The sequence below is a fragment of the Asparagus officinalis genome, chromosome 3, assembly GCF_001876935.1.
Source record: "Asparagus officinalis chromosome 3, Aspof.V1, whole genome shotgun sequence".
In the NCBI taxonomy this organism is placed as follows: Eukaryota; Viridiplantae; Streptophyta; class Magnoliopsida; order Asparagales; family Asparagaceae; genus Asparagus; species Asparagus officinalis.
The window spans coordinates 55,577,569-55,599,490 of NC_033796.1; the positions used below are offsets into that span (position 1 = coordinate 55,577,569).

The 21,922-nt window shown below is 39.0% G+C and overlaps 2 protein-coding genes across 2 annotated transcripts in view; one reads left to right on the forward strand and one right to left on the reverse strand.

Moving 5' to 3' along the window:
- Positions 14,569 to 19,518, forward strand: LOC109834173 (probable E3 ubiquitin-protein ligase RHY1A). The gene is made up of 3 exons (XM_020402112.1): positions 14,569 to 14,976; positions 18,353 to 18,543; positions 19,032 to 19,518. Exons 1-3 carry the CDS (start codon positions 14,764 to 14,766, stop codon positions 19,357 to 19,359), a joined length of 732 nt encoding a protein of 243 aa, XP_020257701.1. The 5' UTR covers positions 14,569 to 14,763; the 3' UTR covers positions 19,360 to 19,518.
- LOC109835149 (pentatricopeptide repeat-containing protein At1g71490-like) overlaps positions 19,418 to 21,922 on the reverse strand; it is an 8,750-nt gene continuing 6,245 nt past the window's right edge. Inside the window, exon 8 of the mRNA XM_020403138.1 lies at positions 19,418 to 21,572. Within this exon, the coding sequence (XP_020258727.1) occupies positions 19,531 to 21,572 (2,042 nt within the window). The 3' untranslated portion in view covers positions 19,418 to 19,530. The remainder of the gene's footprint in view (positions 21,573 to 21,922) is intronic.

Sequence of the window (21,922 nt, forward strand, 5' to 3'; positions counted from 1 at the left end):
AAGGTTCGTCTGTCATACAAGATTCGCCTATTTGATGACGTTCGTTTGTCAAACGAGGTTCGTCTAATTTGCTGAGACGTGACCCTCGCGTTTCGTAACAACGCGTCCATTGATTGCATCGTATTCAGCAGTTACTGCATGCAGCAGTTATAACACCATTAAGAGCAATTTAATGCATTGATGTTATAATCTTAATTGTCATTAAGAATTGTAATGGTCACATTAATTGCTAGTGACTCTTGAGTTGGACTTAGAGGTTTATAAATAGTGCCATTGAGCAGCTCTTGGTTGATGCTAGAAACTCTCTCGCGAGTGTGGAATACGAACGTTAGTATAGAATACGAACGTCGGAATACCCACGCGAGCTTGGAATACGAACGTCAGATTGACGTTGTTGTTGTGTCGTTGCTGCAGAAACTGTGCCCGCATGAACCCTAAAACCGAAAGGTTTTGAACCGAAAGCTACTGAGATCGAGGAGATCTTTTGCATTGACCGAAAGGTCTTACAGATTGAGAAGATCTTGATAGTACTGGGTTGGTGCACACCAGAATATTGTACTGCTGTTCCTGGAAGCAGTTTGGCATTGGGATCCTTGCACCGGAGTAGGATAAATATTGCTTTAAGCACAGAGTTACACAAATGCACAGTAGTTAATTGAAAAAATTTAAAATAACAGCATATCATCCTTCACTGTTTAATTCTAGATTTAACCTCAATTTCCAACAGTGTTCAGGGACCTATAGGCAATTTTTGACGCCTATAATCTTTTCATCTGGCTTTTATCAAAAAGCATGAGGAGTGATTTGTGCTGACTTCAGGAGGTCGTCAAGCAATCTTTCGTCACTGGCAAACTTCAGGGAGATATGAATGCTAGGACCCTTATTTTGGGGCCTAAAATTCTAAATCCGTCTAGAGTTTTAGATTTTAGACCTATTTCATATTGCAAAGTAATGTATAAAGGGACTTCTATGATCCTTACTAGTAGACTTCAGAAGTTCTTGCCGTATTTGATTAGCGATGGTCAAGCGGCTTTTGTTAAAGGGAGATGATCAATTGTGAGCAATATTGAAGGAATGAGAGAGCGATTGTTTTTGGGACTCCGATGGAGATTGTTATTTTCAGATGAGAAGAACTCATCTCTATTTATGGGCGTTTCTTCTCCACCTACGTCCCCAAAAATCTGCCCATTATCTCTCTAAAACCGAACTCTCCATAAGACCCGTTCTCTCCAACGGAAGAAATCCCAGAGCGTGGGATATTTCCAACAAAACGGGTTGAGTTCTATAATGGGTCGGGTAACAATTTGTCCCATGAGGCCAAACCCACTTACATCTCCCACTTGGCCGAAACGGCCAAATACTTTCCAAGCACACACTCTCACTATCCGTGAGATGTGACTCAAGATGTAATTTCATACTCCCACTATCCGTGAGATATATGCATATTTTCACTCTACGTGAATAAGCCGAGTACAACCATTATCCATGATCGTCTCCTTTCATTTTTCATGAAAGTTTCCTTGACTTAGACATTTCTAAGTCTCATCAAACCAACATGTTTGATGAATGTACCTGCTGGGATACCCTTCGTCAAGGGATCAACAATCATGTCACTAGTAGGAATATAAGTAACACTGACTTCTTCTTTTTCCACAATATCATAAATATAATGATATTGTATCTCAATATGTTTTCCTTTAGAACTGTTTGCACAACTGTTGATCAAGCTGATGGCTGCTTGATTATCACAGTATATCTCAATTGGTCCATCCACCAAATTAAGATCCAAGTCCTTTAGGAATCGTCTTATTCAGACTGCATGAGTAGTGGCCATACTACAGGCTATGTACTCAGCTTCTTGTGTGTATCTTGCCACACATCCCTGTTTCTTACTACCCCAAGAAACAGCTGCACCACCAAAAATGAACAAATGTTCAGAAGTGGACTTCCCGTCATCTTTGTCTCCTCTGAAATCAGCATCGGAGTAACCAAGAACCTCAAGTGAGTCTTCTTGATAAACTAACTTATGGTGCACAGTACCTTTCAGGTATTTCAAAATCCTCTTAACAGCCTCCCAATGTGCTGGACCAGGCTTACTTTGATATCTACTAACCAAACTCACCGGATATGCCAGGTCTGGTCTAGTACACAACATTGCATACATCAAGCTTCCAACAGCTTGTGCACACGGGACATCAAGCGGTTTCTGTCCTTCTCCAGGACATTGTTCTTTACACAACCGTTTTCCCATAACCAAAGGTGTTGGCGCAGGGTTACAATTCTGCATCCTAAACCTTCTAAGTATTGTATGCAAATACCTTTCTTGGTTTAAACTTAACATTCTAGGCTTTCTATCCCTAAGGATCTGTATACCAAGAACATAGGATGCATCTCCCATGTCCTTCATCTCAAATTCACTACTAAGTGCTGACTTGATTCTGTTCAGCACTTCTATGTCATTTCTAGCCAGCAAAATATCATCCACATACAAGGATAATATTATAAAACTGCTGCCACTCTTCAAGATATATACACAATTATCTAATTTATTTGCAACAAAACCATGTTGGATAACAGTATTATGAAATTTGAGATACCACTGTCTAGATGATTGTTTTAAACCATATAAAGATTTTTGCAATTTATATACTTTGTTTTCTTGTCCTTCAACCTGAAATCCCTCAGGTTGATTCATATATATTACTTCCTTCAACTCTCCGTTGAGGAATGCAGTCTTGACATCCATTTGGAAAAGTTGCAAGTCAAGATGTGCAACAATTACTAAGATAATTCTTATAGAAACAAACTTAGCCACCGGAGAGTAGGTCTCCTGATAATCTATACCTGCCTTCTGAGTAAAGCCTTTAGCAACTAAACGGGCTTTAAATGTATTAATAGACCCATCAACCCGATATTTCTTCTTTAACACCCATTTACATCCTATGGACTTCCTATCTTCTGGTAAGTCACATAGCTCCCATACATTGTTTCTCTCTATTGAGTCAAGCTCCCTTTTCATGGCTTCCGGCTATTGTTCCGATTCATGTGTGCTCATAGCATCCACATAATTCAAGGGATCAGCTTGCTCATCTATGTCAATGTCTACCGAGAAACAGGATGGTTCGCATGAATACAGATAATAATCATCCATCCATGCGGGTGTTGTTCTGGATCTTTTATTACCACTAAGGTTGACAGGTTGGATAGGTTCAGCTGGTTGATTTACCATAGAAATATTCTCATTTAAGGGCTCATCTTCCATTATTGGATGATTTACTTCATCCACTATGTCCAGGTCATCGTTGGGAACATCATCTAAGTCTAGCAGAGGTTGTACTGCCTCTTGAACTTGTTCCTTTTCCTCTAGATTTTCTAGAAAAGTAGCATCTCTACTTTCAATGACCCCTTTCTCTTCATGGAAGAACCTATATCATTTAGACTTTTCAAAATAGCCTAAATCTACACTTTAAGGTTTTGAGATCCAGCTTATCTCTAACTTGACATGGAATGAGAACATGTGCAACACAACCCCATTTTCTTAAGTGACTTAATTCAAGTTTGTGTCCATTCCAAATCTCATATAGTGTTGACTCGACTGATTTTGTGGGAATCCTATTCAAAATATAATTCACAGTTAATACTGCTTCTCCCTAAAAATCCTTGGAGAGACCAGAATGTGACAGCATACATCTCACTGCATTCATCAATGTTCTATTTTTCCTTTCAGCCACACCATTCTGTTGTGGCGTGTAAGGTATAGTGGTATGTCGCTTAATGCCATAATGAATGCAATAGTTTTCAAATTCATTTGAATTAAATTCTCCACCTCTATCAGTTCTTAACACCTTAATATATCTTCCAAGTTTCCTTTCTACTTCTGTCTTGTATCTTTTAAAACATTCAAATGCTTCTGATTTTTTGTTTAAAAGATACACAAAGTCTTGTATCTTTTAAAACATTCAAATGCTTCTGATTTTTTGTTTAAAAGATACACAAAAGTATACTTGAAATAATCATATTTGAAAGTTATAAAATATTTTTTATTACCACGTGTCTTTACGCATAACGGACCACAAATGTCAGAATGAACTAACTCTAAAAGTTCACTTGCCCTCTGACCTTCAGAAAATTTCTTTCTAGTCATTTTCCCTGTTAAGCAATGTTTATAGGGTAATGTCCTTACACCTGTCAGATTTGGTAACAAATCCATTTTAATTATCTGATCTATCTTTCTATTACCGGGGTGTCCTAGTCTCATATGCCATAGATCAAAATCAGATAAAAAACACAAGGAATAAAGCAAATCAGAATTTTTATTGCAAATTTCAGGTTTTACAACAGAAAGACAGAACAAATCATGTTCGGGTATAAACTTTCCCATAGCAAACACTTTCTTGTTTTTCCCAATAGAGACCCTATTGTTGTAAAACCTAACTTCAAGGCCTTTCTTCAGGAGGGCTGGGACGGAGATCAGATTACGTCTTATGCCAGGTGCATAAAACACTTCCTTGAGAACCATGATGCTGTCCCCAAGATCCAATCTGTATGAACCAATACCTTCAACATCTAGGTAGGTATTGTTCCCCATGTAAATCCTTTGATCTCCCTTCTTCAGCTCCTTGAAGTCGCATATCCCTTCCTTCATCTTTGCAATATGTCGGGTAGCTCCCGAATCAATCCACCAGCCACCAGCGTCAGTAGTTGCAGCATTGCACTCAATGACACCGATGAACTCCCGCTTACCGGATCCTCCTTGTTCTCGGCGTTTGGGACCGCCCTTGTTCTTCGCTTGTGGACAGTTGGCTTTGAAGTGGCCGAACTTCCTACAGATATAGCATGATCCAGGAGGTCCTTTCTTACTGCGAGCACATTGCTGGCCAGGTCCTTTGAAGGAAGGTTTGACAGGTCCAAACTGATGAGTTCCTTGTGCCTTGCGATAGTGAGCTGCATTTGCTTCTTCTTGCTGCACAAGGTTCACATCTGAACCTTTTCTTCTAGCTAGTAAATCCTGTTCCATTGCTAACTGGGCTGGCAAGTCAATAACACGTTTAATGGTTCCATTAAGCCTAAGTGTTGTGGCAGCCATATCTAGTGAAGGTGGCAAGCTATTCAAAATAGTTGCCACTTGTAATTTCTCAGGAATTTCAGATCATGCTGAAGCTAGGTCCTTAGCCATGACAATCATCTTGTTCACATGTTCGGTAACATCTTCACCTTCTTGCATACGGCTTGAATTAAATCTATGCATCAAGAGTTGTATGTTCACCTCAGAGGTAGTGTCATACTTCTCTTTAACTGCAAGCCATATTTCCTTAGCCGTATTATAGTTTTCAAAAATTTTGATTAAACTATCTTCCATGAACATTAACATTAGCCTTTTAGCCTTATTGTCCTTAAGTTGCCACTGATCAAGCTCCTTTTTCTGAGCGTCAGTGGGATTGTCACCAAGAGTTAGTGCTGAAACATCTAGGACACTATCTAGATTGTCATGGATAAGTCCGTACTTAATCTTCCTATGCCACATATCATTGTTGGAACCATTAAGACGTTCTATCTTTGCCAGTTCAGATACAATCAACTTACTAGCCATGACGATAATAAAGCTATATGATATTTCAAACGAAATTGATTTAGGTTGCAAAAAAAAAACTAATATATGCTTAAACAACAAAAAAATGTTTTAATAATTCAAAACAGTAATTGATTCAAAAACTAACTAATTAAAAACAGTAATTGATGCTAAATTATAAATGAATTTTTTAATAATGTTTTATCTAAAAAAAATATAGAACTTAAGCACAACAATAATTAAAAAAAATTAATCACACAAATCTAATGCTGTCAGATAGTTTACAAACAAAGAGTATATTATAGAAAAACTCAAATGGATCCAAAAAAAAAAAAAAACTAACTATCATGCAACAAATTCCAATTGATGATCACTAAAGAGAAAACATGTCAATTTGTGTAGCTGATTTGTTTTCAGTATTACTAGAAGTCAATTAAGATCACAACTTTCTATTGTTAAAAAAATAAAACTTGCATTATTGGCTAGGGGCAAGGTAAACGAAAAAAATGTTTTGCACACTAAATCAAAACAAAAGAACAATTAGTAGTGGCGTCAATTAAGATCAAAAACCCTAACTTGTTGTAGGCTATCAAATAAAAAATTAAACTTGCACACTGAAAACAACGTATATATAATCAATTAAAGAAAACCTGTTGAGATCAAGTAAATGGGAAAGGTACGGAGCCGAGTCGTGGAGGCTAACGCTAGTGATGTTGGATCTGCGACAAGTGACGCCGTCGATGGAGTAGGATAGCCGGCGCTGGTCCCAACTAGGGTACGGGAGCGGCTAGAGTTTCGGGGCCTGGTGAGCGACGTGTCGGTCAAAAAGACCGCCGGAGGCTCGCTACCGCTTTGTTTCTTAGGGAGCTCTGAGGAGAAGGAGGTGCGGGATCTGGAAGTGGGAAGAGTCGTGAAGACTTAGGGCTTTGGGGTCTTCAGTTGTCAGGAAGAATCAGAATGAATTTTAATAGAAAAGGGGAAGATCGGAGTCTCTGATACCAGTGAAGAAATGAGAGAGCGATTGTTTTTAGGACTCCGATGGAGATTGTTATTTTCAGATGAGAAGAACTCATCTCTATTTATAGGCGTTTCTTCTCCACCTGCGTCCCCAAAAATCTGCTCATTATCTCTCTAAAACCGAACTCTCCATAAGACCCGTTCTCTCCAACGGAAGAAATCCCAGAACGTGGGATATTTCCAACAAAACGGGTTGAGTTCTATAATGGGTCGGGTAACAATTTGGCCCATGAGGCCAAACCCACTTACAAATATTCTCATGGAGTATGAATTTGTATAACACTACGGTTGAAAATGCGTCTCTCCTAAATAGGGCCGGCCCTGGGGTAAGCCCACCAAGCCCCGGGGCTGGGGCAACCCAGGGCCGGGGGCAACCCATCCCGAGCGCTCCTACACCCCTCAAACTGTAATTATATTTGATTTTTGAAGTAGACTTTGTAAGAGGGTCTTTATGCAAAAAAATTAGGGGTTGTATTTGTAAAAAAACTCTAGTAATGACCCTACCCAACTCCTAATTTCCCCCGTCTCTGTCCTGCAGATCCCGCTCACAAAAAAAAGAAGAAAAAAGAAGAAAAAATAAGAAAGATTGAAAACCCTCCTCTCCTCCAGTCCTCCTTCCCGAGCCGCCGGCGGCGGCCCCCCCCCCCACTGAGCCGGTGAGCCTCCGACGACCCGTCTTCAAGCTTCACCCCATCAGACTCATCCTTCATGCCATTTTGTAAAATTTTTTAACTAAATAAATTTTGGTTGGACAGAAATTTAGAGTTTTTATGTTTAATGTTTTGCAATAAAATTAATATTTTGATTTTGAATCTTGGTTGAATCTTAGTTGTTGAAGAATTAAATTAGGGGTAATCTTGGTTGAATCTTACTATCTTAGTTGAAGAATTAAATTAGGGGTTATGATGTTTTGGAATGAATTAGGGTTTGTTTTAATAATAATGATATTGCTAATTAGGCAATTGGGAAGATAAGGGGTCTGTCCGTAAGTAACCCTTGAAAATTTTCAATTTTAAACATGTCAATTTTATGGGTGATGCTTTTCTTGAAGATAAGGGGTCTGTTCGCAAGTAACCCACCTTTTTTTCTTTCATACATACTGTTTTCATATGAGTGAAGGGGGTTATAATAATGCTATATTTATCCTTCATTGATATTGCTAAGTTTAGTTGATTGTGATTTCATATATGTTATATAATTATATTTACAGACTACATTACACCATGACGGGAGATGACAAAAACCGAGTAAGGATTAGAAAACAAAACTCTGGAGCTCATAATAGAAGAGTCAAGCAACGTCAAGATGAAATGGCAAAATCACTACATGGCTCAATTTCTAAGCTATTCAAAGCAAAAACACAACATTCTCTTCTTTTGAGTCAAGTTGAAGAAGCTAGTGCCACTACCAATATTAGTGAAAATATAGATGAGGTCATTGAGGAGCCCATGAATGAAGTCACTTATGCGGATGAAAGTCGTAATGAGGAAGCTAGTGATGAAGATCATGAAGAGCCTGTGAATGAAAATGTTCATGAAAGCATACTTGATCTTGAGAAAGATGTGGAAGTAAATTATGATCCGGGATTGTGGGGAAGTATAAATGATACTAAGAGGGTGATGATAGTTCAACGTGGTCCTATCAAGATTTTTTTTTAAAAATGATGAGTTTCCAAGTGAAAAGAAGAGTGGGAGAAATAGAAGTTTTTCTTCCAAATATTACATCCGTGAATTTCCAAATGGCGAGAAGCATGAAAGGAAATGGATTGTCTATTCAAATGAACTGAATAGGGTATTTTGTTTTTGTTGCAAGTTGTTCAAGAATAAACCAATGACAACCAATTTGGCGGAGAATGGAATAGACGATTGGCATAACCTTCCTACAAAGCTTAGAGAGCATGAAAGTAAAGCATTGTGCAAATGTTGTGAAGTGGGTTGACTTGCAAAAAAGACTAAAACTAAAGGCAACAATTGATAAAGATATAGAAGCACAAATTGACAAAGAGAAAACTCATTGGAAGATGATACTAGTTCGAATCATTGCGGTTGTGAAGACTCTTTCTCGAAATGGTTTGCCATTTCGTGGGACTAATGAGAAGATTTATGAGAAGAACAACGGATAAAGAAGTTCGGCGTGTGGTAGATAAAGAAGTTCAGAACCATTATCTTAGCCATAAAATTCAAAATGAATTGATAATTTTGTTGGCCAATGAGATCAAAGCAAAAATTCTTGACAAAATTTCAAAAGCAAAGTATTTTTCAGTTATTCTTGATTGTACGCCGGATTTAAGCCACGAGGAGAAAATGTCAATTATCATTAGATGTGTGGATATTGAAGATACAAATCAAGTCAAAGTTGAAGAGTTTTTTCTTGGATTTATAAAGGTTGATGACACGTCGGGACTTGGGCTTTTCAATCAACTTGAAGATACTTTAAATGAACTTAATCTCAACATTGATGATATAAGAGGTCAAAGTTATGACAATGGGTCAAATATGAAAGGTAAACATCAAGGTGTACAAAGAAGACTTCTTGACATAAATCCTCGAGCTTTTTATACACCATGTGGGTGTCATAGCTTAAACCTTGCACTATGCGATATGGCAAAATCTTGTGTCAAAGCTAGAAATTTTTGTGCATATGTGCAAAAGGTTTACACTTTGTTTGCTGGATCAACACATCGGTGGGATGTTCTTAAAACATATGTAAAGGGTCTAACACCAAAGCCATTGTCGGTTACTCGTTGGGAAAGTCATGTTGAAAGTGTTAAAGCAATCCGATATCAAGCACCGGAGTTGAGAGACGCTTTGATTGAAATTGCAAATAGTTCTAAAGAGGACATTGTGATGGCAGAAGCTAAAGGCTTGTGTAAAAATGCTTTGGAGGATTTGGAGTTCTTGATTAGCTTGTGTATTTGGTATAAGATTTTAGATAAAGTCAATCGAGTTAGCAAAGTTCTTCAACAAGAAGAGATGAATTTGGAGGATGCAATTACAAGAATAAACGAGCTTATTGTTTTCTTTCAAAAGTTTAGAGAAGATGGTTTTGAAAACATGATGAAAGAAGCCAATGAACTTGCTAATGATGTTGGTATCGATCCGACATTTCCGATAAAAAGAGTGGTTCGTAGAAAGAAGCATTTTGATGAGGATGTGGAAGCGAATGTTGAAGGTAGTCAATCACCGGAGGATAATTTTAAAGTTTCCTATTTCCTCCATATTATTGATCAAGCTCTTACATCACTCAAAGATCGTTTTGAACAATTCGAGCTCTATGAATAAATCTTTGGTTTTTTGTTTAATGCAAAGTTCATGAGTATTGGTGAAGAAAAATTAATGGAACATTGCATTAAATTACAAAGATACTTGGAACACAACCAACAATGTGATATACATGGGAAAGATTTATTCAATGACCTACGAGCTTTGCAAACAATGTTGCCAAAGGAAGTGACTAAATCAATAGACATCCTTGACTTCATAAAATCTTATTGTGATGATGGTGGCTTTCAATGTGCATGGGTTGCTTATCGGATTTTGTTAACTATCCCAGTTACGATTGCCTCGGTAGAGAGAAGTTTTTCCAAGTTGAAATTAATAAAAAGTTATCTTCGCACTACCATGTCACAGGAACGATTGAATGGATTGGCAATGATATCAATTGAAAATGAATACTTAGAGAAACTTGAGTATGATGACTTAATTGAAGAATTCGCTTCAAAAAATTCAAGGAGAAGTATTTTTCTTTGATGGGAATTGTAGAACAAATGTAATATCTTTTTATATGAATATTGATTTTGCATGAGAATATTATCAGTTTGAGCCCAATATAGAACGCTAAATTATATTATATGTATTCATTTTTATCGTTATTGTTCGTACCAAATTTTTAATATAAGGGGCAACCAAAATTGGATTGGGCTAGGGCAACCCAAAGCTCGGGGCCGGCCCTGCTCCTAAAGAAATGTTAAAAGTGGACATTGGGAAGGCTTATGACACAGTTGATTAAATTTTAAGGCGCATGTTTTTTTATTTTATTTTCCTGGAGATGTATATTCAGAAGTTGCTTAGTGAGGGGTCTTAGATATTGGACAGTGGTGTACCTATTGCCTAAGAATTGAAGATTCTTAAAAGAATATTGATCAACTCTGCTATAATTTTGCGTGGGCGAAAAGAGAGGGTGAGCACAAAGCTCATTTGGTGTCATGGAAGGTCATGTGTGTGCTAAAGTCTCAAGGATGATTAGGCCTCTTGCATACAGGTAATTTAAATTAAGGTGTCAATGCTGAAAATTTTTGTGGGCCATTCACTTGAAATTAGTCTCGAATGTTCCTACTAGGTTCCTCAATTCTTAACTTAGTTTCAAATTAATCCCTCCAACCAAGTTTCAAATTAATCCCTCCAACCAAGAGTAGAAGTAGCAACTGGAGGGATTACAAGTAATATCTATTGTTGTGGACTATTAGGTCCTCCAATTCCCATAAATTTTGTTTTTTCGAATTTAATCTACCCAATCGCTATTTATATTCTTGAACGGAGGGACTGATCTAAAAATAAGTCAAAATTTACAGGACCTAATAGCAATTTCCATGATTTTAGGGACCAATTTTAAAATATGAAAGATTTAAGGGACCAATGTGGGGGGGAAAATCCTACTATTGAAGGAGGGGCTAGGGCCTTGTTTGGCCCTTACTGGCTTCACCCCTGACTGGGTATGTGCTAGGTGGTCTATTGAGCAGGATGTTGTTCACAATTTGCAGGGTTGGCAGGTTGGAAAGAATCCATGTTTGAGTTTGGCATATAGGGGTTTTTTCTAATTTGGTTAGTGAAACGTTTCGGTTACCCAAAAACAAAACAAAAAAAAACGTACAATGCAATTATCACTATTCTTTCAGAAAAAATTAAAAGGTTATCATCAATATTAAAAACAAGGGAAAAATGTGTCCATGCCCCAAAAACAGAAACTTCATGTGCTGCAGCCCCTTCTAGTTTCCCCTATGTGGTTCAGCCCCTTGAAGTATGACATTTTGTGCTGCAGCCCCTTTTTAACAATTATTACATGACAACTAAGCTAAAATCCCCAAAATAACCTTATCCCCTCTCCTCAATCCTTCAAACCTAGTTCTCTCTCTCTCTCTCTCTCTCTCTCTCTCTCTCCCTCCCTCCGCCCGACCTCGTCGCGGTAGCTCGTCGTCGCTCCCCGTCTCGCCCTCGACTACGCCGGAGTTCGCCGCTGTGCCTGCCACTTTTGAACCCTATAGTATGGTAGGCCGGAGGAGGATGACCAAGAGAAAAGAGTGCATGATGCCCAAAAAAAGTGAAAATGAAGGGCCTGCAGGCACAAGGTCACTCTTTTTTTTTGGAATTTGATGAGAAGCCGCTGCTTGTTAAGGAGATTGTTAGTCAAGATGGTTAAAATTAGAACTAACGTGGTATAAAATAGAACTAACTTGGTATAAAATAGAACTAACATTGTATAAATTAGAACTAACTTGGTATAAATTAGAACTAACGTGGTTAAAATTAGAACTAATTTGTTATAAATTAGAACTACCTTGTTATAAATTAGAACTAATATGGTTAAAATTAGAACTAACGTGGTATAAAATAAAACTAACTTGATATAAATTAGAACTAACACGGTATAAAATAGAACTAACATGATATAAATTAGAACTAATTTGGTATAAATTAGAACTAACGTGGTATAAAATAGAACTAACGTGGTATAAATTAGAACTAACGCAGTGTAAAATAGAACTAACGTGATATAAATTAGAACTAATTTGGTATAAATTAGAACTAACATGGTATAGAATAGAACTAACATTGTGCAGTTTAGAACTAACACGCTACAGAATAGAACTAACACTGTGCAGATTAGAACTAACAGTGTAGACAGAATAGAACTAACATTGTGCAGATTAGAACTAACACTGTAGACAGAATAGAACTAATATTGTAGACAGAATAAAACTAACATTGTGCAGATTAGAACTAACACTGTAGACATAATAGAACTAACACTGTAGACAGAATGTTAGTTTTTTTTATACCATGTTAGTTCTAATTTTAACCATATTAGTTCGAGGATATCTCGATACGACAAAGTGGTGAACATACCGAACAGTATGACTGTCTTAGATGAGCTTCTTCCTATTTCGGTTGAGATGGCAAAGAGAAACCTCAAGGGAATTAATCTGGAATTTCACCAATCCTGTTGTTGTTAGCGACAATGAGATTAATTCCCTTGAGGTATCTCTTTGCCATCTTAACCGAAATAGGAAGAAGCTCATCTAAGACAGTCATACTGTTCGGTATGTTCACCACTTTGTCGTATCGAGATATCCTCGTGATGAAGTTTCGTGGATTGCTAAGGTCAGAAGGGATTGGCATTCGAACTCTCAGGGTACCTACATTGTCATAGTTTTTCAGACGCTCTCTACGTGAAAGTAGTGATGAGTATAAAATGATAATCATCAATTCGATCTCACCACAAAATTCAAAGTTTTACTACAACGAAGGGCCTTACAGACAGAATAGAATAACATTGTGCAGATTAGAACTAAATGGTTAAAATTAGAACTAACTGTATAAAAAAAAACTAACATTCTGGTCTACAGTGTTAGTTCTATTAGTCTACAGTGTTAGTTCTAATCTGCACAATGTTAGTTCTATTCTGTCTATAATGTTAGTTCTATTCTGTCTACAGTGTTAGTTCTAATCTGCACAATGTTAGTTCTATTTCGTCTACACTGTTAGTTCTAATCTGCACAGTGTTAGTTCTATTCTGTAGCGTGTTAGTTCTAACTGCACAATGTTTAGTTCTATTCTATACATGTTAGTTCTAATTTATACAAATTAGTTCTAATTTATATCAGTTAGTTCTATTTTACACTGCGTTAGTTCTAATTTATACACGTTAGTTCTATTTTATACACGTTAGTTCTAATTTATACCAAAGTTAGTTCTAATTTATTACCAGTTTAGTTTCTATTTTATACCGTGTTAGTTCTAATTTATATCAAGTTAGTTTTATTTTATACCACGTTAGTTCTAATTTTAACCATATTAGTCTAATTTATAACAAGGTAGTTCTAATTTATAACAAATTAGTTCTAATTTTAACCACGTTAGTTCTAATTTATACCAAAGTTAGTTCTAATTTATACAATGTTAGTTCTATTTTATACCAAGTTAGTTCTATTTTATACCACGTTAGTTCTAATTTTACCATGCTTGACTAACAATCTCCTTAACAAGCAGTGGCTTCTCATCAAATTCCAAAAAAAAAGAGTGACCTTGTGCCTGCAGCCCCTTCATTTTCACTTTTCTTGGGCATCATGCACTCTTTTCTCTTGGTCATCCTCCTCCGGCCTACCATACTATAGGGTTCAAAAGTAGCAGCACAGCGGCGAACTCCGGCGTAGTCGAGGGCGAGACGGGGAGCGACGACGAGCTACCGCGATGAGGTCGGGCGGAGAGGAGGAGGGGAGGCGGCGACGAACTCGGGGGAGGCTTGGGAGCCTGGGCGGAGGTGGCGACGGCGAGGAGGGTGAGGGCCAGAGCGATGAGCTTGAGAAAGCCCTTGTTTTTAAAGAGAGAGAGGAGAGAGAGAGAGAGAGAGAGAGAGAGAGAGAGAGAGAGAGAGAACTGGGTTTGAAGGATTGAGGAGAGGGGATAAGGTTATTTTGGGGATTTTAGCTTAGTTAGAATGTAATAATTGTTAAAAATGGACTGTAGCACAAAATGTCACACTTCAAGGGGCTGAACCACATGAGAGAAACTAGAAGGGGCTGCAGCACATGAAGTTTCTATTTTAGGGTCTGGACACATTTTTCCCTAAAAACAAAAGAAAAAAAAGATTTAGTTCGATCTCTACGCCAACGACTGAAATGATAAGATACGGACTGGACTTCAAATTATATATCAAGACTTCGACGTCTTCGGACCGGACCGCAGCATCTCCACGCGCCCCGTGCTCACGTCACGTGCCACCCCGCATATATCTCCAAAATGGCACGACAACGATTTATTTACAACTCCTTTCCCTAGCTTTTAGAGAACAAAAGAAAAAAAAAAGGAAAAATAAGAAAAAATAAGGATAAAGAAAAAAAAAAGAGCAAAACAAACACATTCGATATCGCTCTGTCTTCTCTTGTTGTTGATGTCTGCTGCATGACGAGCGCTTGGCAGCTCTCGTACCTATGGAACTCCCGCGCCGGCCGGAGCTCCGACGACCCGCCGGATCCCGCCCTCGATTGTGATCTCCGGCGGCCCCGCCACCGTCACCGCCGCCGCAGCCGAGACGATCCCGATCCCAGCCACAACCCCTTGCCTCGTTCTCAGCCTGCTCACAGGAGTTTTTGCCATCGTGCTGCTTCTCAGATTGTAAGCAGATCTAAGCCTTGTAATTTTTGAATTAGGTTGGGGTTTAAATGAGAAATGAAGAACTGGGTATTTTTTGTTGGGGGTTTTTTAGTAGGAAAATGGTGGGTGCATGTTGAGAATTTGTCAGATTTGAGTTAGAAATCCAAATTTGTTGAAGTTTTAGGCAGCTGTGTGAACCTTAGAATTGGTAGGTTGAGTGGTGAACTTGAAGCTGAAAGAGGGATCATTTTGTATTTATGTGAAACCACTGAAAGAGAAAGCCATGATTCTCTTTATATCGGAGGAGAAGGAACTTGGTGCGTGTATGGTCTAGGCCCATTATTGAAGTTAGAATTGAGGTTTAAGAATTACTGAATTAGGTTTATTACTAACAGGACCCTTCATTTTTAAATCTTGCATAGTGGGTTACTCGAACAGACACCAACCGTAATCCTGTCACTCGGACATTCTAGATGTAATGAGAAAGGGAGATAGCAAATGTCGACAATGTCTTTGAGGAAAGGACAGAAAGAGGAGTTGCATTACTTCCATAAGCATCTGAGTCTCATATTCTTAAGTATATACTAATATATTGAGATAGGTAATATCATAGCACTAAATAGAGCCTACTGCTCCAAAGCCTATGACCAATTATACATGCTTATAAATATGTGTATGTATGTATATACGTCTGTCCCCGTTTCCTCAAATTTCAAGTTGTATCAAACAATTTGGGAAACCTGGACATTCTACACCTGCGCCTACATAATGGTGCTTGTTAGCCATAGGCGATGGTAAAGAGTTGTTGGCTGTTATGGTTAAATAGGAAAAGGATCAAGCTTTGTGTTTACAGCAACATGCATCATTAGTTCTTTACACCTTTTTGGTTTAAAACTATTCTTTTTTGTCGAGGGACTGAAAGTATACATGACCTCTGGCTGATTCAAAAGTGTCGTTGTTTTCCCTTTCAACCTTTTGGAGTTTATTGTGGTTTTGGAAAAAAAAATCCAATGTGTCAAATTTTAACTTTAGTTTGTGTAGGCATGCATGTCTTGTCTTATGAATTATTGGAGATGGGTGATTAAGATTGTGTTTCTATCAATGGTAAATAAGATGCTTGGAGGAGAACGATATATGTTGGGTTTCCATGCTAATCACTATGAATTAGCATACAAAAAGAAAAAAAAACCAAGAGATTAACATATTTATTTATGTCTGGAGGTTGTAGATTTGTCAGAGATGAGTTGAGGGAGTCACCGTCGGCAAAGACCAAGTGACAATTTGAAGAGAAGCTGTTTTTTTTTTTTGTGGCTGGAGAGAGTATGAATCAGGGGGTTATTACGAGAAATTAAGATATGGTTTGGGTTTAAGCTAATTGGTGGGCTGCCCAGAGCAAGGCACCCACACTTGCCTAGGTGGGGACACCTATGTTAACCCAAGGTGGGTTACACACTGCGCCAAACCGAGGCAGCCCCAGCTATTTAGAGTGCTGGTTTTTGTAAAACCTAGCATATCATGTGTATTCACCCTCAAGGTAGAGTTGGAGCTACGAGAAGGCACTTGTATACTAATTTGGGAGGTTACTTGGTAGCATTAGAAAAGAACACCATACTAGATTGCTATAGGTTCGTCGACGAGTGTGGAATTTGTTTTGAAAGGACTTATCTTAAATACGGTAAAGTCTCCAAATATGGGGCTTATCTTTAGGCTTGTTACTTTTTAACTGATTAGGAAAACTTTTGTTGGTCTTAACATAGAAAAATTAAATTTTTTTTTGAATGGTTGACTACATTCTTATGGAAATTGAAATGCTTCAAACACGTTTTTCGATGATTCAGCGTCTTTTGATTTATTACCATAGCTTTTGTTCTTCCTACATATGATGACTTCACAGCACATGGATAACCTTTAAAAGAACTAGTTCAACTCTCAAGATAAGTACAAGGAGAATGTTCAGGATGAGCATAAGTAACTATTAGTTAAATCTGTTATATGTGGGAAGAAAAGGCTGAATCTTTGGCTTCTTGGGATGTCTTATTCAGTATATGTTCCTTTGCACTTCTTGTTTACATGTTATCTTAGATTGAAATATGTAGTTTAGAATTAAATCTTTTTTATGTTATGCACATAGCATGCTATGAACATACATACATAAGCTGGAGTTTATTTTCGAGGAGAGTGGAAAACAAAGCATTAGTCATGTTCCTTGTGTAATTATCTAAAATATAACAAGTAAAAAACATTTGATATTTATTTTTGAGTGATTGATGAAAAGTGGAGGATTCACTAGTCCATCTATCCTCTTAGATATTCACTAGCTAGTCTCCTACTTGCACTATTTTCAATCTCCTTGCCTGTTTTGGTATGATGGAGCTCAAATTGCATCAGTAGTCTATTAATTTATCTTATATTGTCCTACCTGTTAGTTTAGTCTGATGATAAATAAACTATTACAATATTCGGTTTATTTGGCTGATTTATCATATATCCTGCTCGCTGAAAGAGTGAGATTTTATTTTTCTGATATTGCCTAATTTTAGAGAGAGTTTGCATTGTGTAATATCCCTTCTTCAGTTAGCTAGAGGACTGTTGACTGTTTCATGCTTTTGTGACAATGGGTTGTGGAAACCAGGTAGAATATTTGTCAACTGTGTGCATGAGAAAAAATTGGCATAATTAGTTCGTGAATGGTTATTTGGTTCTTTGATTTGGCACAAGGTGATTATTCACAGAATAGCACCACAACTGTTTAAAGCACTAACTCTCTGGGACCATAAACCCGTATGGTTTTCATGGACGTGCAACTTCTCCGATTGTAGATCAATCATGTTTAGGTAGCTACTCACCGAAAAGCTTGAATTGATGATTTCTGGTCCAAACATATATTACATACTAATGTTCCACATAGCACGCCACTTTACACATGCAAGCGGGCACATCAGGGAAGTAGATGTAGTTTGTGGCTATTGACTCAAGGACATTTACTCCTGAAGCTATACCATGTGGCTTTGCATATAACAGAAGAAGAACAAGAGCAGGATCATATAGCAGAAAACAATGCACCCCTTCTCCATAGATGTGTCACTATTCTAATCTAAGGTTCTTATTTGATTGTGTTCTTCACATCTGGTATTAGGGGCAGAAAGCATTTTCATGTGGAAGGAAGAAATATCAACTGTAGTGATTGTTTATTTAGTTTATGTGATGGGTGTTTGCCCTCCCTGTCTCCTTCTCCTCTGAGAAGGTGGGTGATGTCGTTGGGAAATTACTTTATATGAACTACACTACGCATCTAATATTGTCACTGTGTACCAAGTATTACTTACTGGTTCAAATGTGCCACAATACTTAATTGAAACTATAAATATGATCTTCTAACTAGTTTCTCTCATGTTAGGAGCATGAATCAGTTTGGTCGGATCAGAGAAGCACAGGTGATCCACAGACCAGAAGTGGAAACACCGGTGAAGTTCCAGTTGGTGTGTCAGGTAGGTTCATAATCAGAAACAACCAACTTCCTGATGCTGTAGTACAAGCTCGAGAGCGACTTGTTGAGAGGTTGAGAGGTGTTTATCTCGCAGGAACCAGGTTCTCTACCAATCTGTAGTATCATTATGTCATTATTTTTCATATTCTTACAGGACTAATTGCAGATAGACCCCTGACTGTTGCCAAATTGCGGATAGACCCTTCATACTTCTATCATTGCAGATAGAGCCCTTGTATTCTCAATCTATTATTTCGGGCTAATCTTGGGCTTCATGGACTGAAACATATGCGCTTCATAAACTGATTACTTACTACAAACTTGCATAATGACCATTACATACAACTAGTTTAAATGGCAAAACTGAATAGACAATCTAGGAGGCTATTTGCAACAAATCTAGGAGGCTATTTGCAACAATGGAAGTACAGGAAATTTGGCAGTAGCACAGAGGGTCTATCTGCAATTTGGCGGTAGTACATGGGGTCTATTTGCAAACGACCCTATTTTTTGAGCCGAGTCATCTATTATGTTCTATTACATGGTAAACTAGTTCGCAGCATTGACAAAACTATTGGTCTCAACTCAGGGACTCAATCTCAGGTTCAGTGATTTTTGACCCAAGCAATAGTGTTTCTGTAGATAGGGAAGATGAAACTCCCCATGAAAACAGAAATAACCTGTACGAAGTTTGTTGGCAAGCTCTATCTACTCTGCACCTCGAAATTTTCACAAACCCAGAAGCAACCGGTAAAATCAGATCATCACAAGAGTGCTCCATATGTTTGGATAGTTTCAATGAAGGTGACACGCTAATCCGTCTGCATTGTGGCCATCGGTTTCATCCCATTTGCTTACAACCATGGGTTCGAACGTGCAGTGATTGCCCTTATTGTCGAGCAAATATAACATGTTAGATTGAGGTTTGCTGCTCATATTACTACCTGAAGCTTGTTGTAATTTTGATCTTTAACTAAAAAGCATGTGACATGTGCACGTGTAATGTATGTAACACTTGTATAATGAGGATTTACTAAACTATGAACCATTTTCTTCCAATATAAGTTATTGAAACACAGTAATAATTTTCATACAGCTACACCAATCTCCTCATGGTATAACTCAAAATTTTGGTTCTCTGGACTCTGTACACATCCAAATTCCTCTTCAAACCCTAACACATTGTCCACATGCCCAACATCTCTCATCTGCTCAATCAGACCCTCCAAGGCCGTATAAATCTCCGGTGCAAGAGGGCTTGACCGGTCCCCAACTGAGAACGGCCGGAACCCTTTTCCGATATCAACCCATGCCACACCCGGAGCTTTCCTCACTCCTCGATCCCTCATCACCATTCTTACCTCTGCCAGCTCCTTCCACAACCCTGCGGCGGCGTACATATTAGCTATCAGCACATAATGCCCTGCATTCTCTGTCTTCATCTCCAAAAGCTTATTCGCCACCCTCTCTCCCACCTCTGTATTCCTGTGCACCGAACATGCGTTTAGTAATGCGGCCCAGATTGCTGCGCTGGGCCGAGTTGGCATTTTACGCAGTATATCCTCGGCCTCCTCCAATAACCCTGCTCGTGCGTATAGATCAACTAAACAAGAGTAATGCTCCATTCTAGGGTTTATTCCGTAAGTTGTTGACATTTTGTCGAACAGATCTTGGCCTTCTTTTACAAGCCCAGAATGACTACAGGCTGTAAGTACGGCCACCATGGCTATCACATCAGGTTGAATGTTAGAGGAAATCATGTCATTGAATAGCTGCACCGCCTTCATTCCCTCCCCTTGAACTCCATACCCAGAGATGAGTGAGGTATAAGATACTTGGTCTCGATCAGTCATTGTGTCGAAAACTGCTTGTGCCACTGATATTTTCCCTGCCTTTGAGTACATATCGACGAGAGAGTTCCATATCAATAAGTAGTCCTCGAATCCTCGCTTAGTTATGAAGGAGTGCAGTTCACGCCCATGCTGAAGATTTGCGACGCGAGCGCAGAGAGAGGAGAGTGTGACAATGGTAACGTAGTTTGGCTCGTTTCCTGACCAGACTAAGTCACGAAAGACTATTGAGGCCTCCTCGGCCTTGTCATGGATGGCGAAACCCGCAAGCATTGCATTCCACGTGATCAGACTGCGAACCCTAGTCCTCTGAAACAGAAGGTGGGCGAGCTCAGCATTATCATTGCATCTCGAGTACATCACAATTAAGGTATTTGTTACGGTCTCTGATCCATCGCAATGGCTCCGAATCACCACACCATGAATCTCCTTCCCCAATTTCACTGACCTAATCTGTGAGCACGCATTCAGACCGACGACCATAGTCGCAAGATCCAACGCTAGCCCATTCCAACTCATCTGCGATATCAATCGCAACGCTTCTCTCGGTTGCCCCATCTTCAGTCTGATATTAGCAACCGTGTTCCAAGTAATACAATTTGCCTCCGCCCCCTCCGCTCGCATCCTATCAAACAACTCCAGCGCTTCCTTCCTCAGTCCCCTCGAAGCATACCCTGAAATCATCGCATTCCATGAAACTGAATCTCTAACATGCATTCCATCAAACACTTCCCTTGCAACCTCCAACTCTCCACATTTGGCGTACATGTCAACCAAAGCATTGAAAACAAACACATTCCAATCCAACCCAGATTCGATGTACAATTCATGAACCCTTCTCCCAAGACCCAAGTCCTTGGTTTGCGCGCAAGCCTTAAGGACGGTCGGGTAGGTGAAGGGATCGGGGTCGATGCCCTTTCGGAGCATTTCATCGAAAATGTCAAGGGAGTTCTTGGGGAAGGAGGATTTGAGGCAGAGGGAGATGAGGGTGTTCCACGACAGTACATCGAAGGAGTCGATGACGGCGAGGTGGGCATGGGAGAGGAGGGAGGAGGAGGAGTAGGAAGTAAGGAGGAGGGGGAGGAGGGAGGGGTGGAGGTGGAGGCCGAGGGAGAGGAGGAGGGAGTGGGGTTTCGGGGAGGCGGAGGAGGGGGAGAGGAGGAAGAGGAGGGAGGAGAGAGGGATGAGGAGAGGGGGAGGAAGGGAAGAGGTGCGGAGGAGGGAGAAGGGAGGTGAAGGCTTGAGGGAGGTGGCCAGCTGAAGGAGAGGTTTCTGATGGACTGGATTTAGAAGAGTAAAGAGGGAGGAGAAGGAGGGCGGTTGGGCCTTTGATTTGGAGGAATTGGTGGATTTGGTTGGGTTCAAAGGGGGGCAGCAGGGGGCTATTCGTATTGGGTTATAGAAAACCCCTTGGTTTTGTAAAAGTTTTGTTCATTGGACGCGCCTCAGTTGTGTGTAATTGTTACGAAAAATAATTAAGGGTATATAACTGTTAAGTGAGTGAAACTATGAACTTTTTAAGTGCTATTTATCCCCAATTATTTAATTAGTTCAGTGCTATTTAGACCCATTAACAAGAAAATGTGAAATGAAGGCAGAACTTTTTGAAGGATGAGATTTAATAATTAGA

What these genes read in the sequence shown, in the direction of transcription:
- LOC109834173 (XM_020402112.1), top strand. Translation starts at nt 14,764, where the DNA reads ATGACGAGCGCTTGGCAGCTCTCGTACCTATGGAACTCCCGCGCCGGC. An exon ending in ATCGTGCTGCTTCTCAGATT is followed by an intron (nt 14,977 to 18,352) that starts GTAAGCAGATCT and finishes CTCTCATGTTAG; the next exon opens with GAGCATGAATCAGTTTGGTC. An exon ending in GTTTATCTCGCAGGAACCAG is followed by an intron (nt 18,544 to 19,031) that starts GTTCTCTACCAA and finishes GTCTCAACTCAG; the next exon opens with GGACTCAATCTCAGGTTCAG.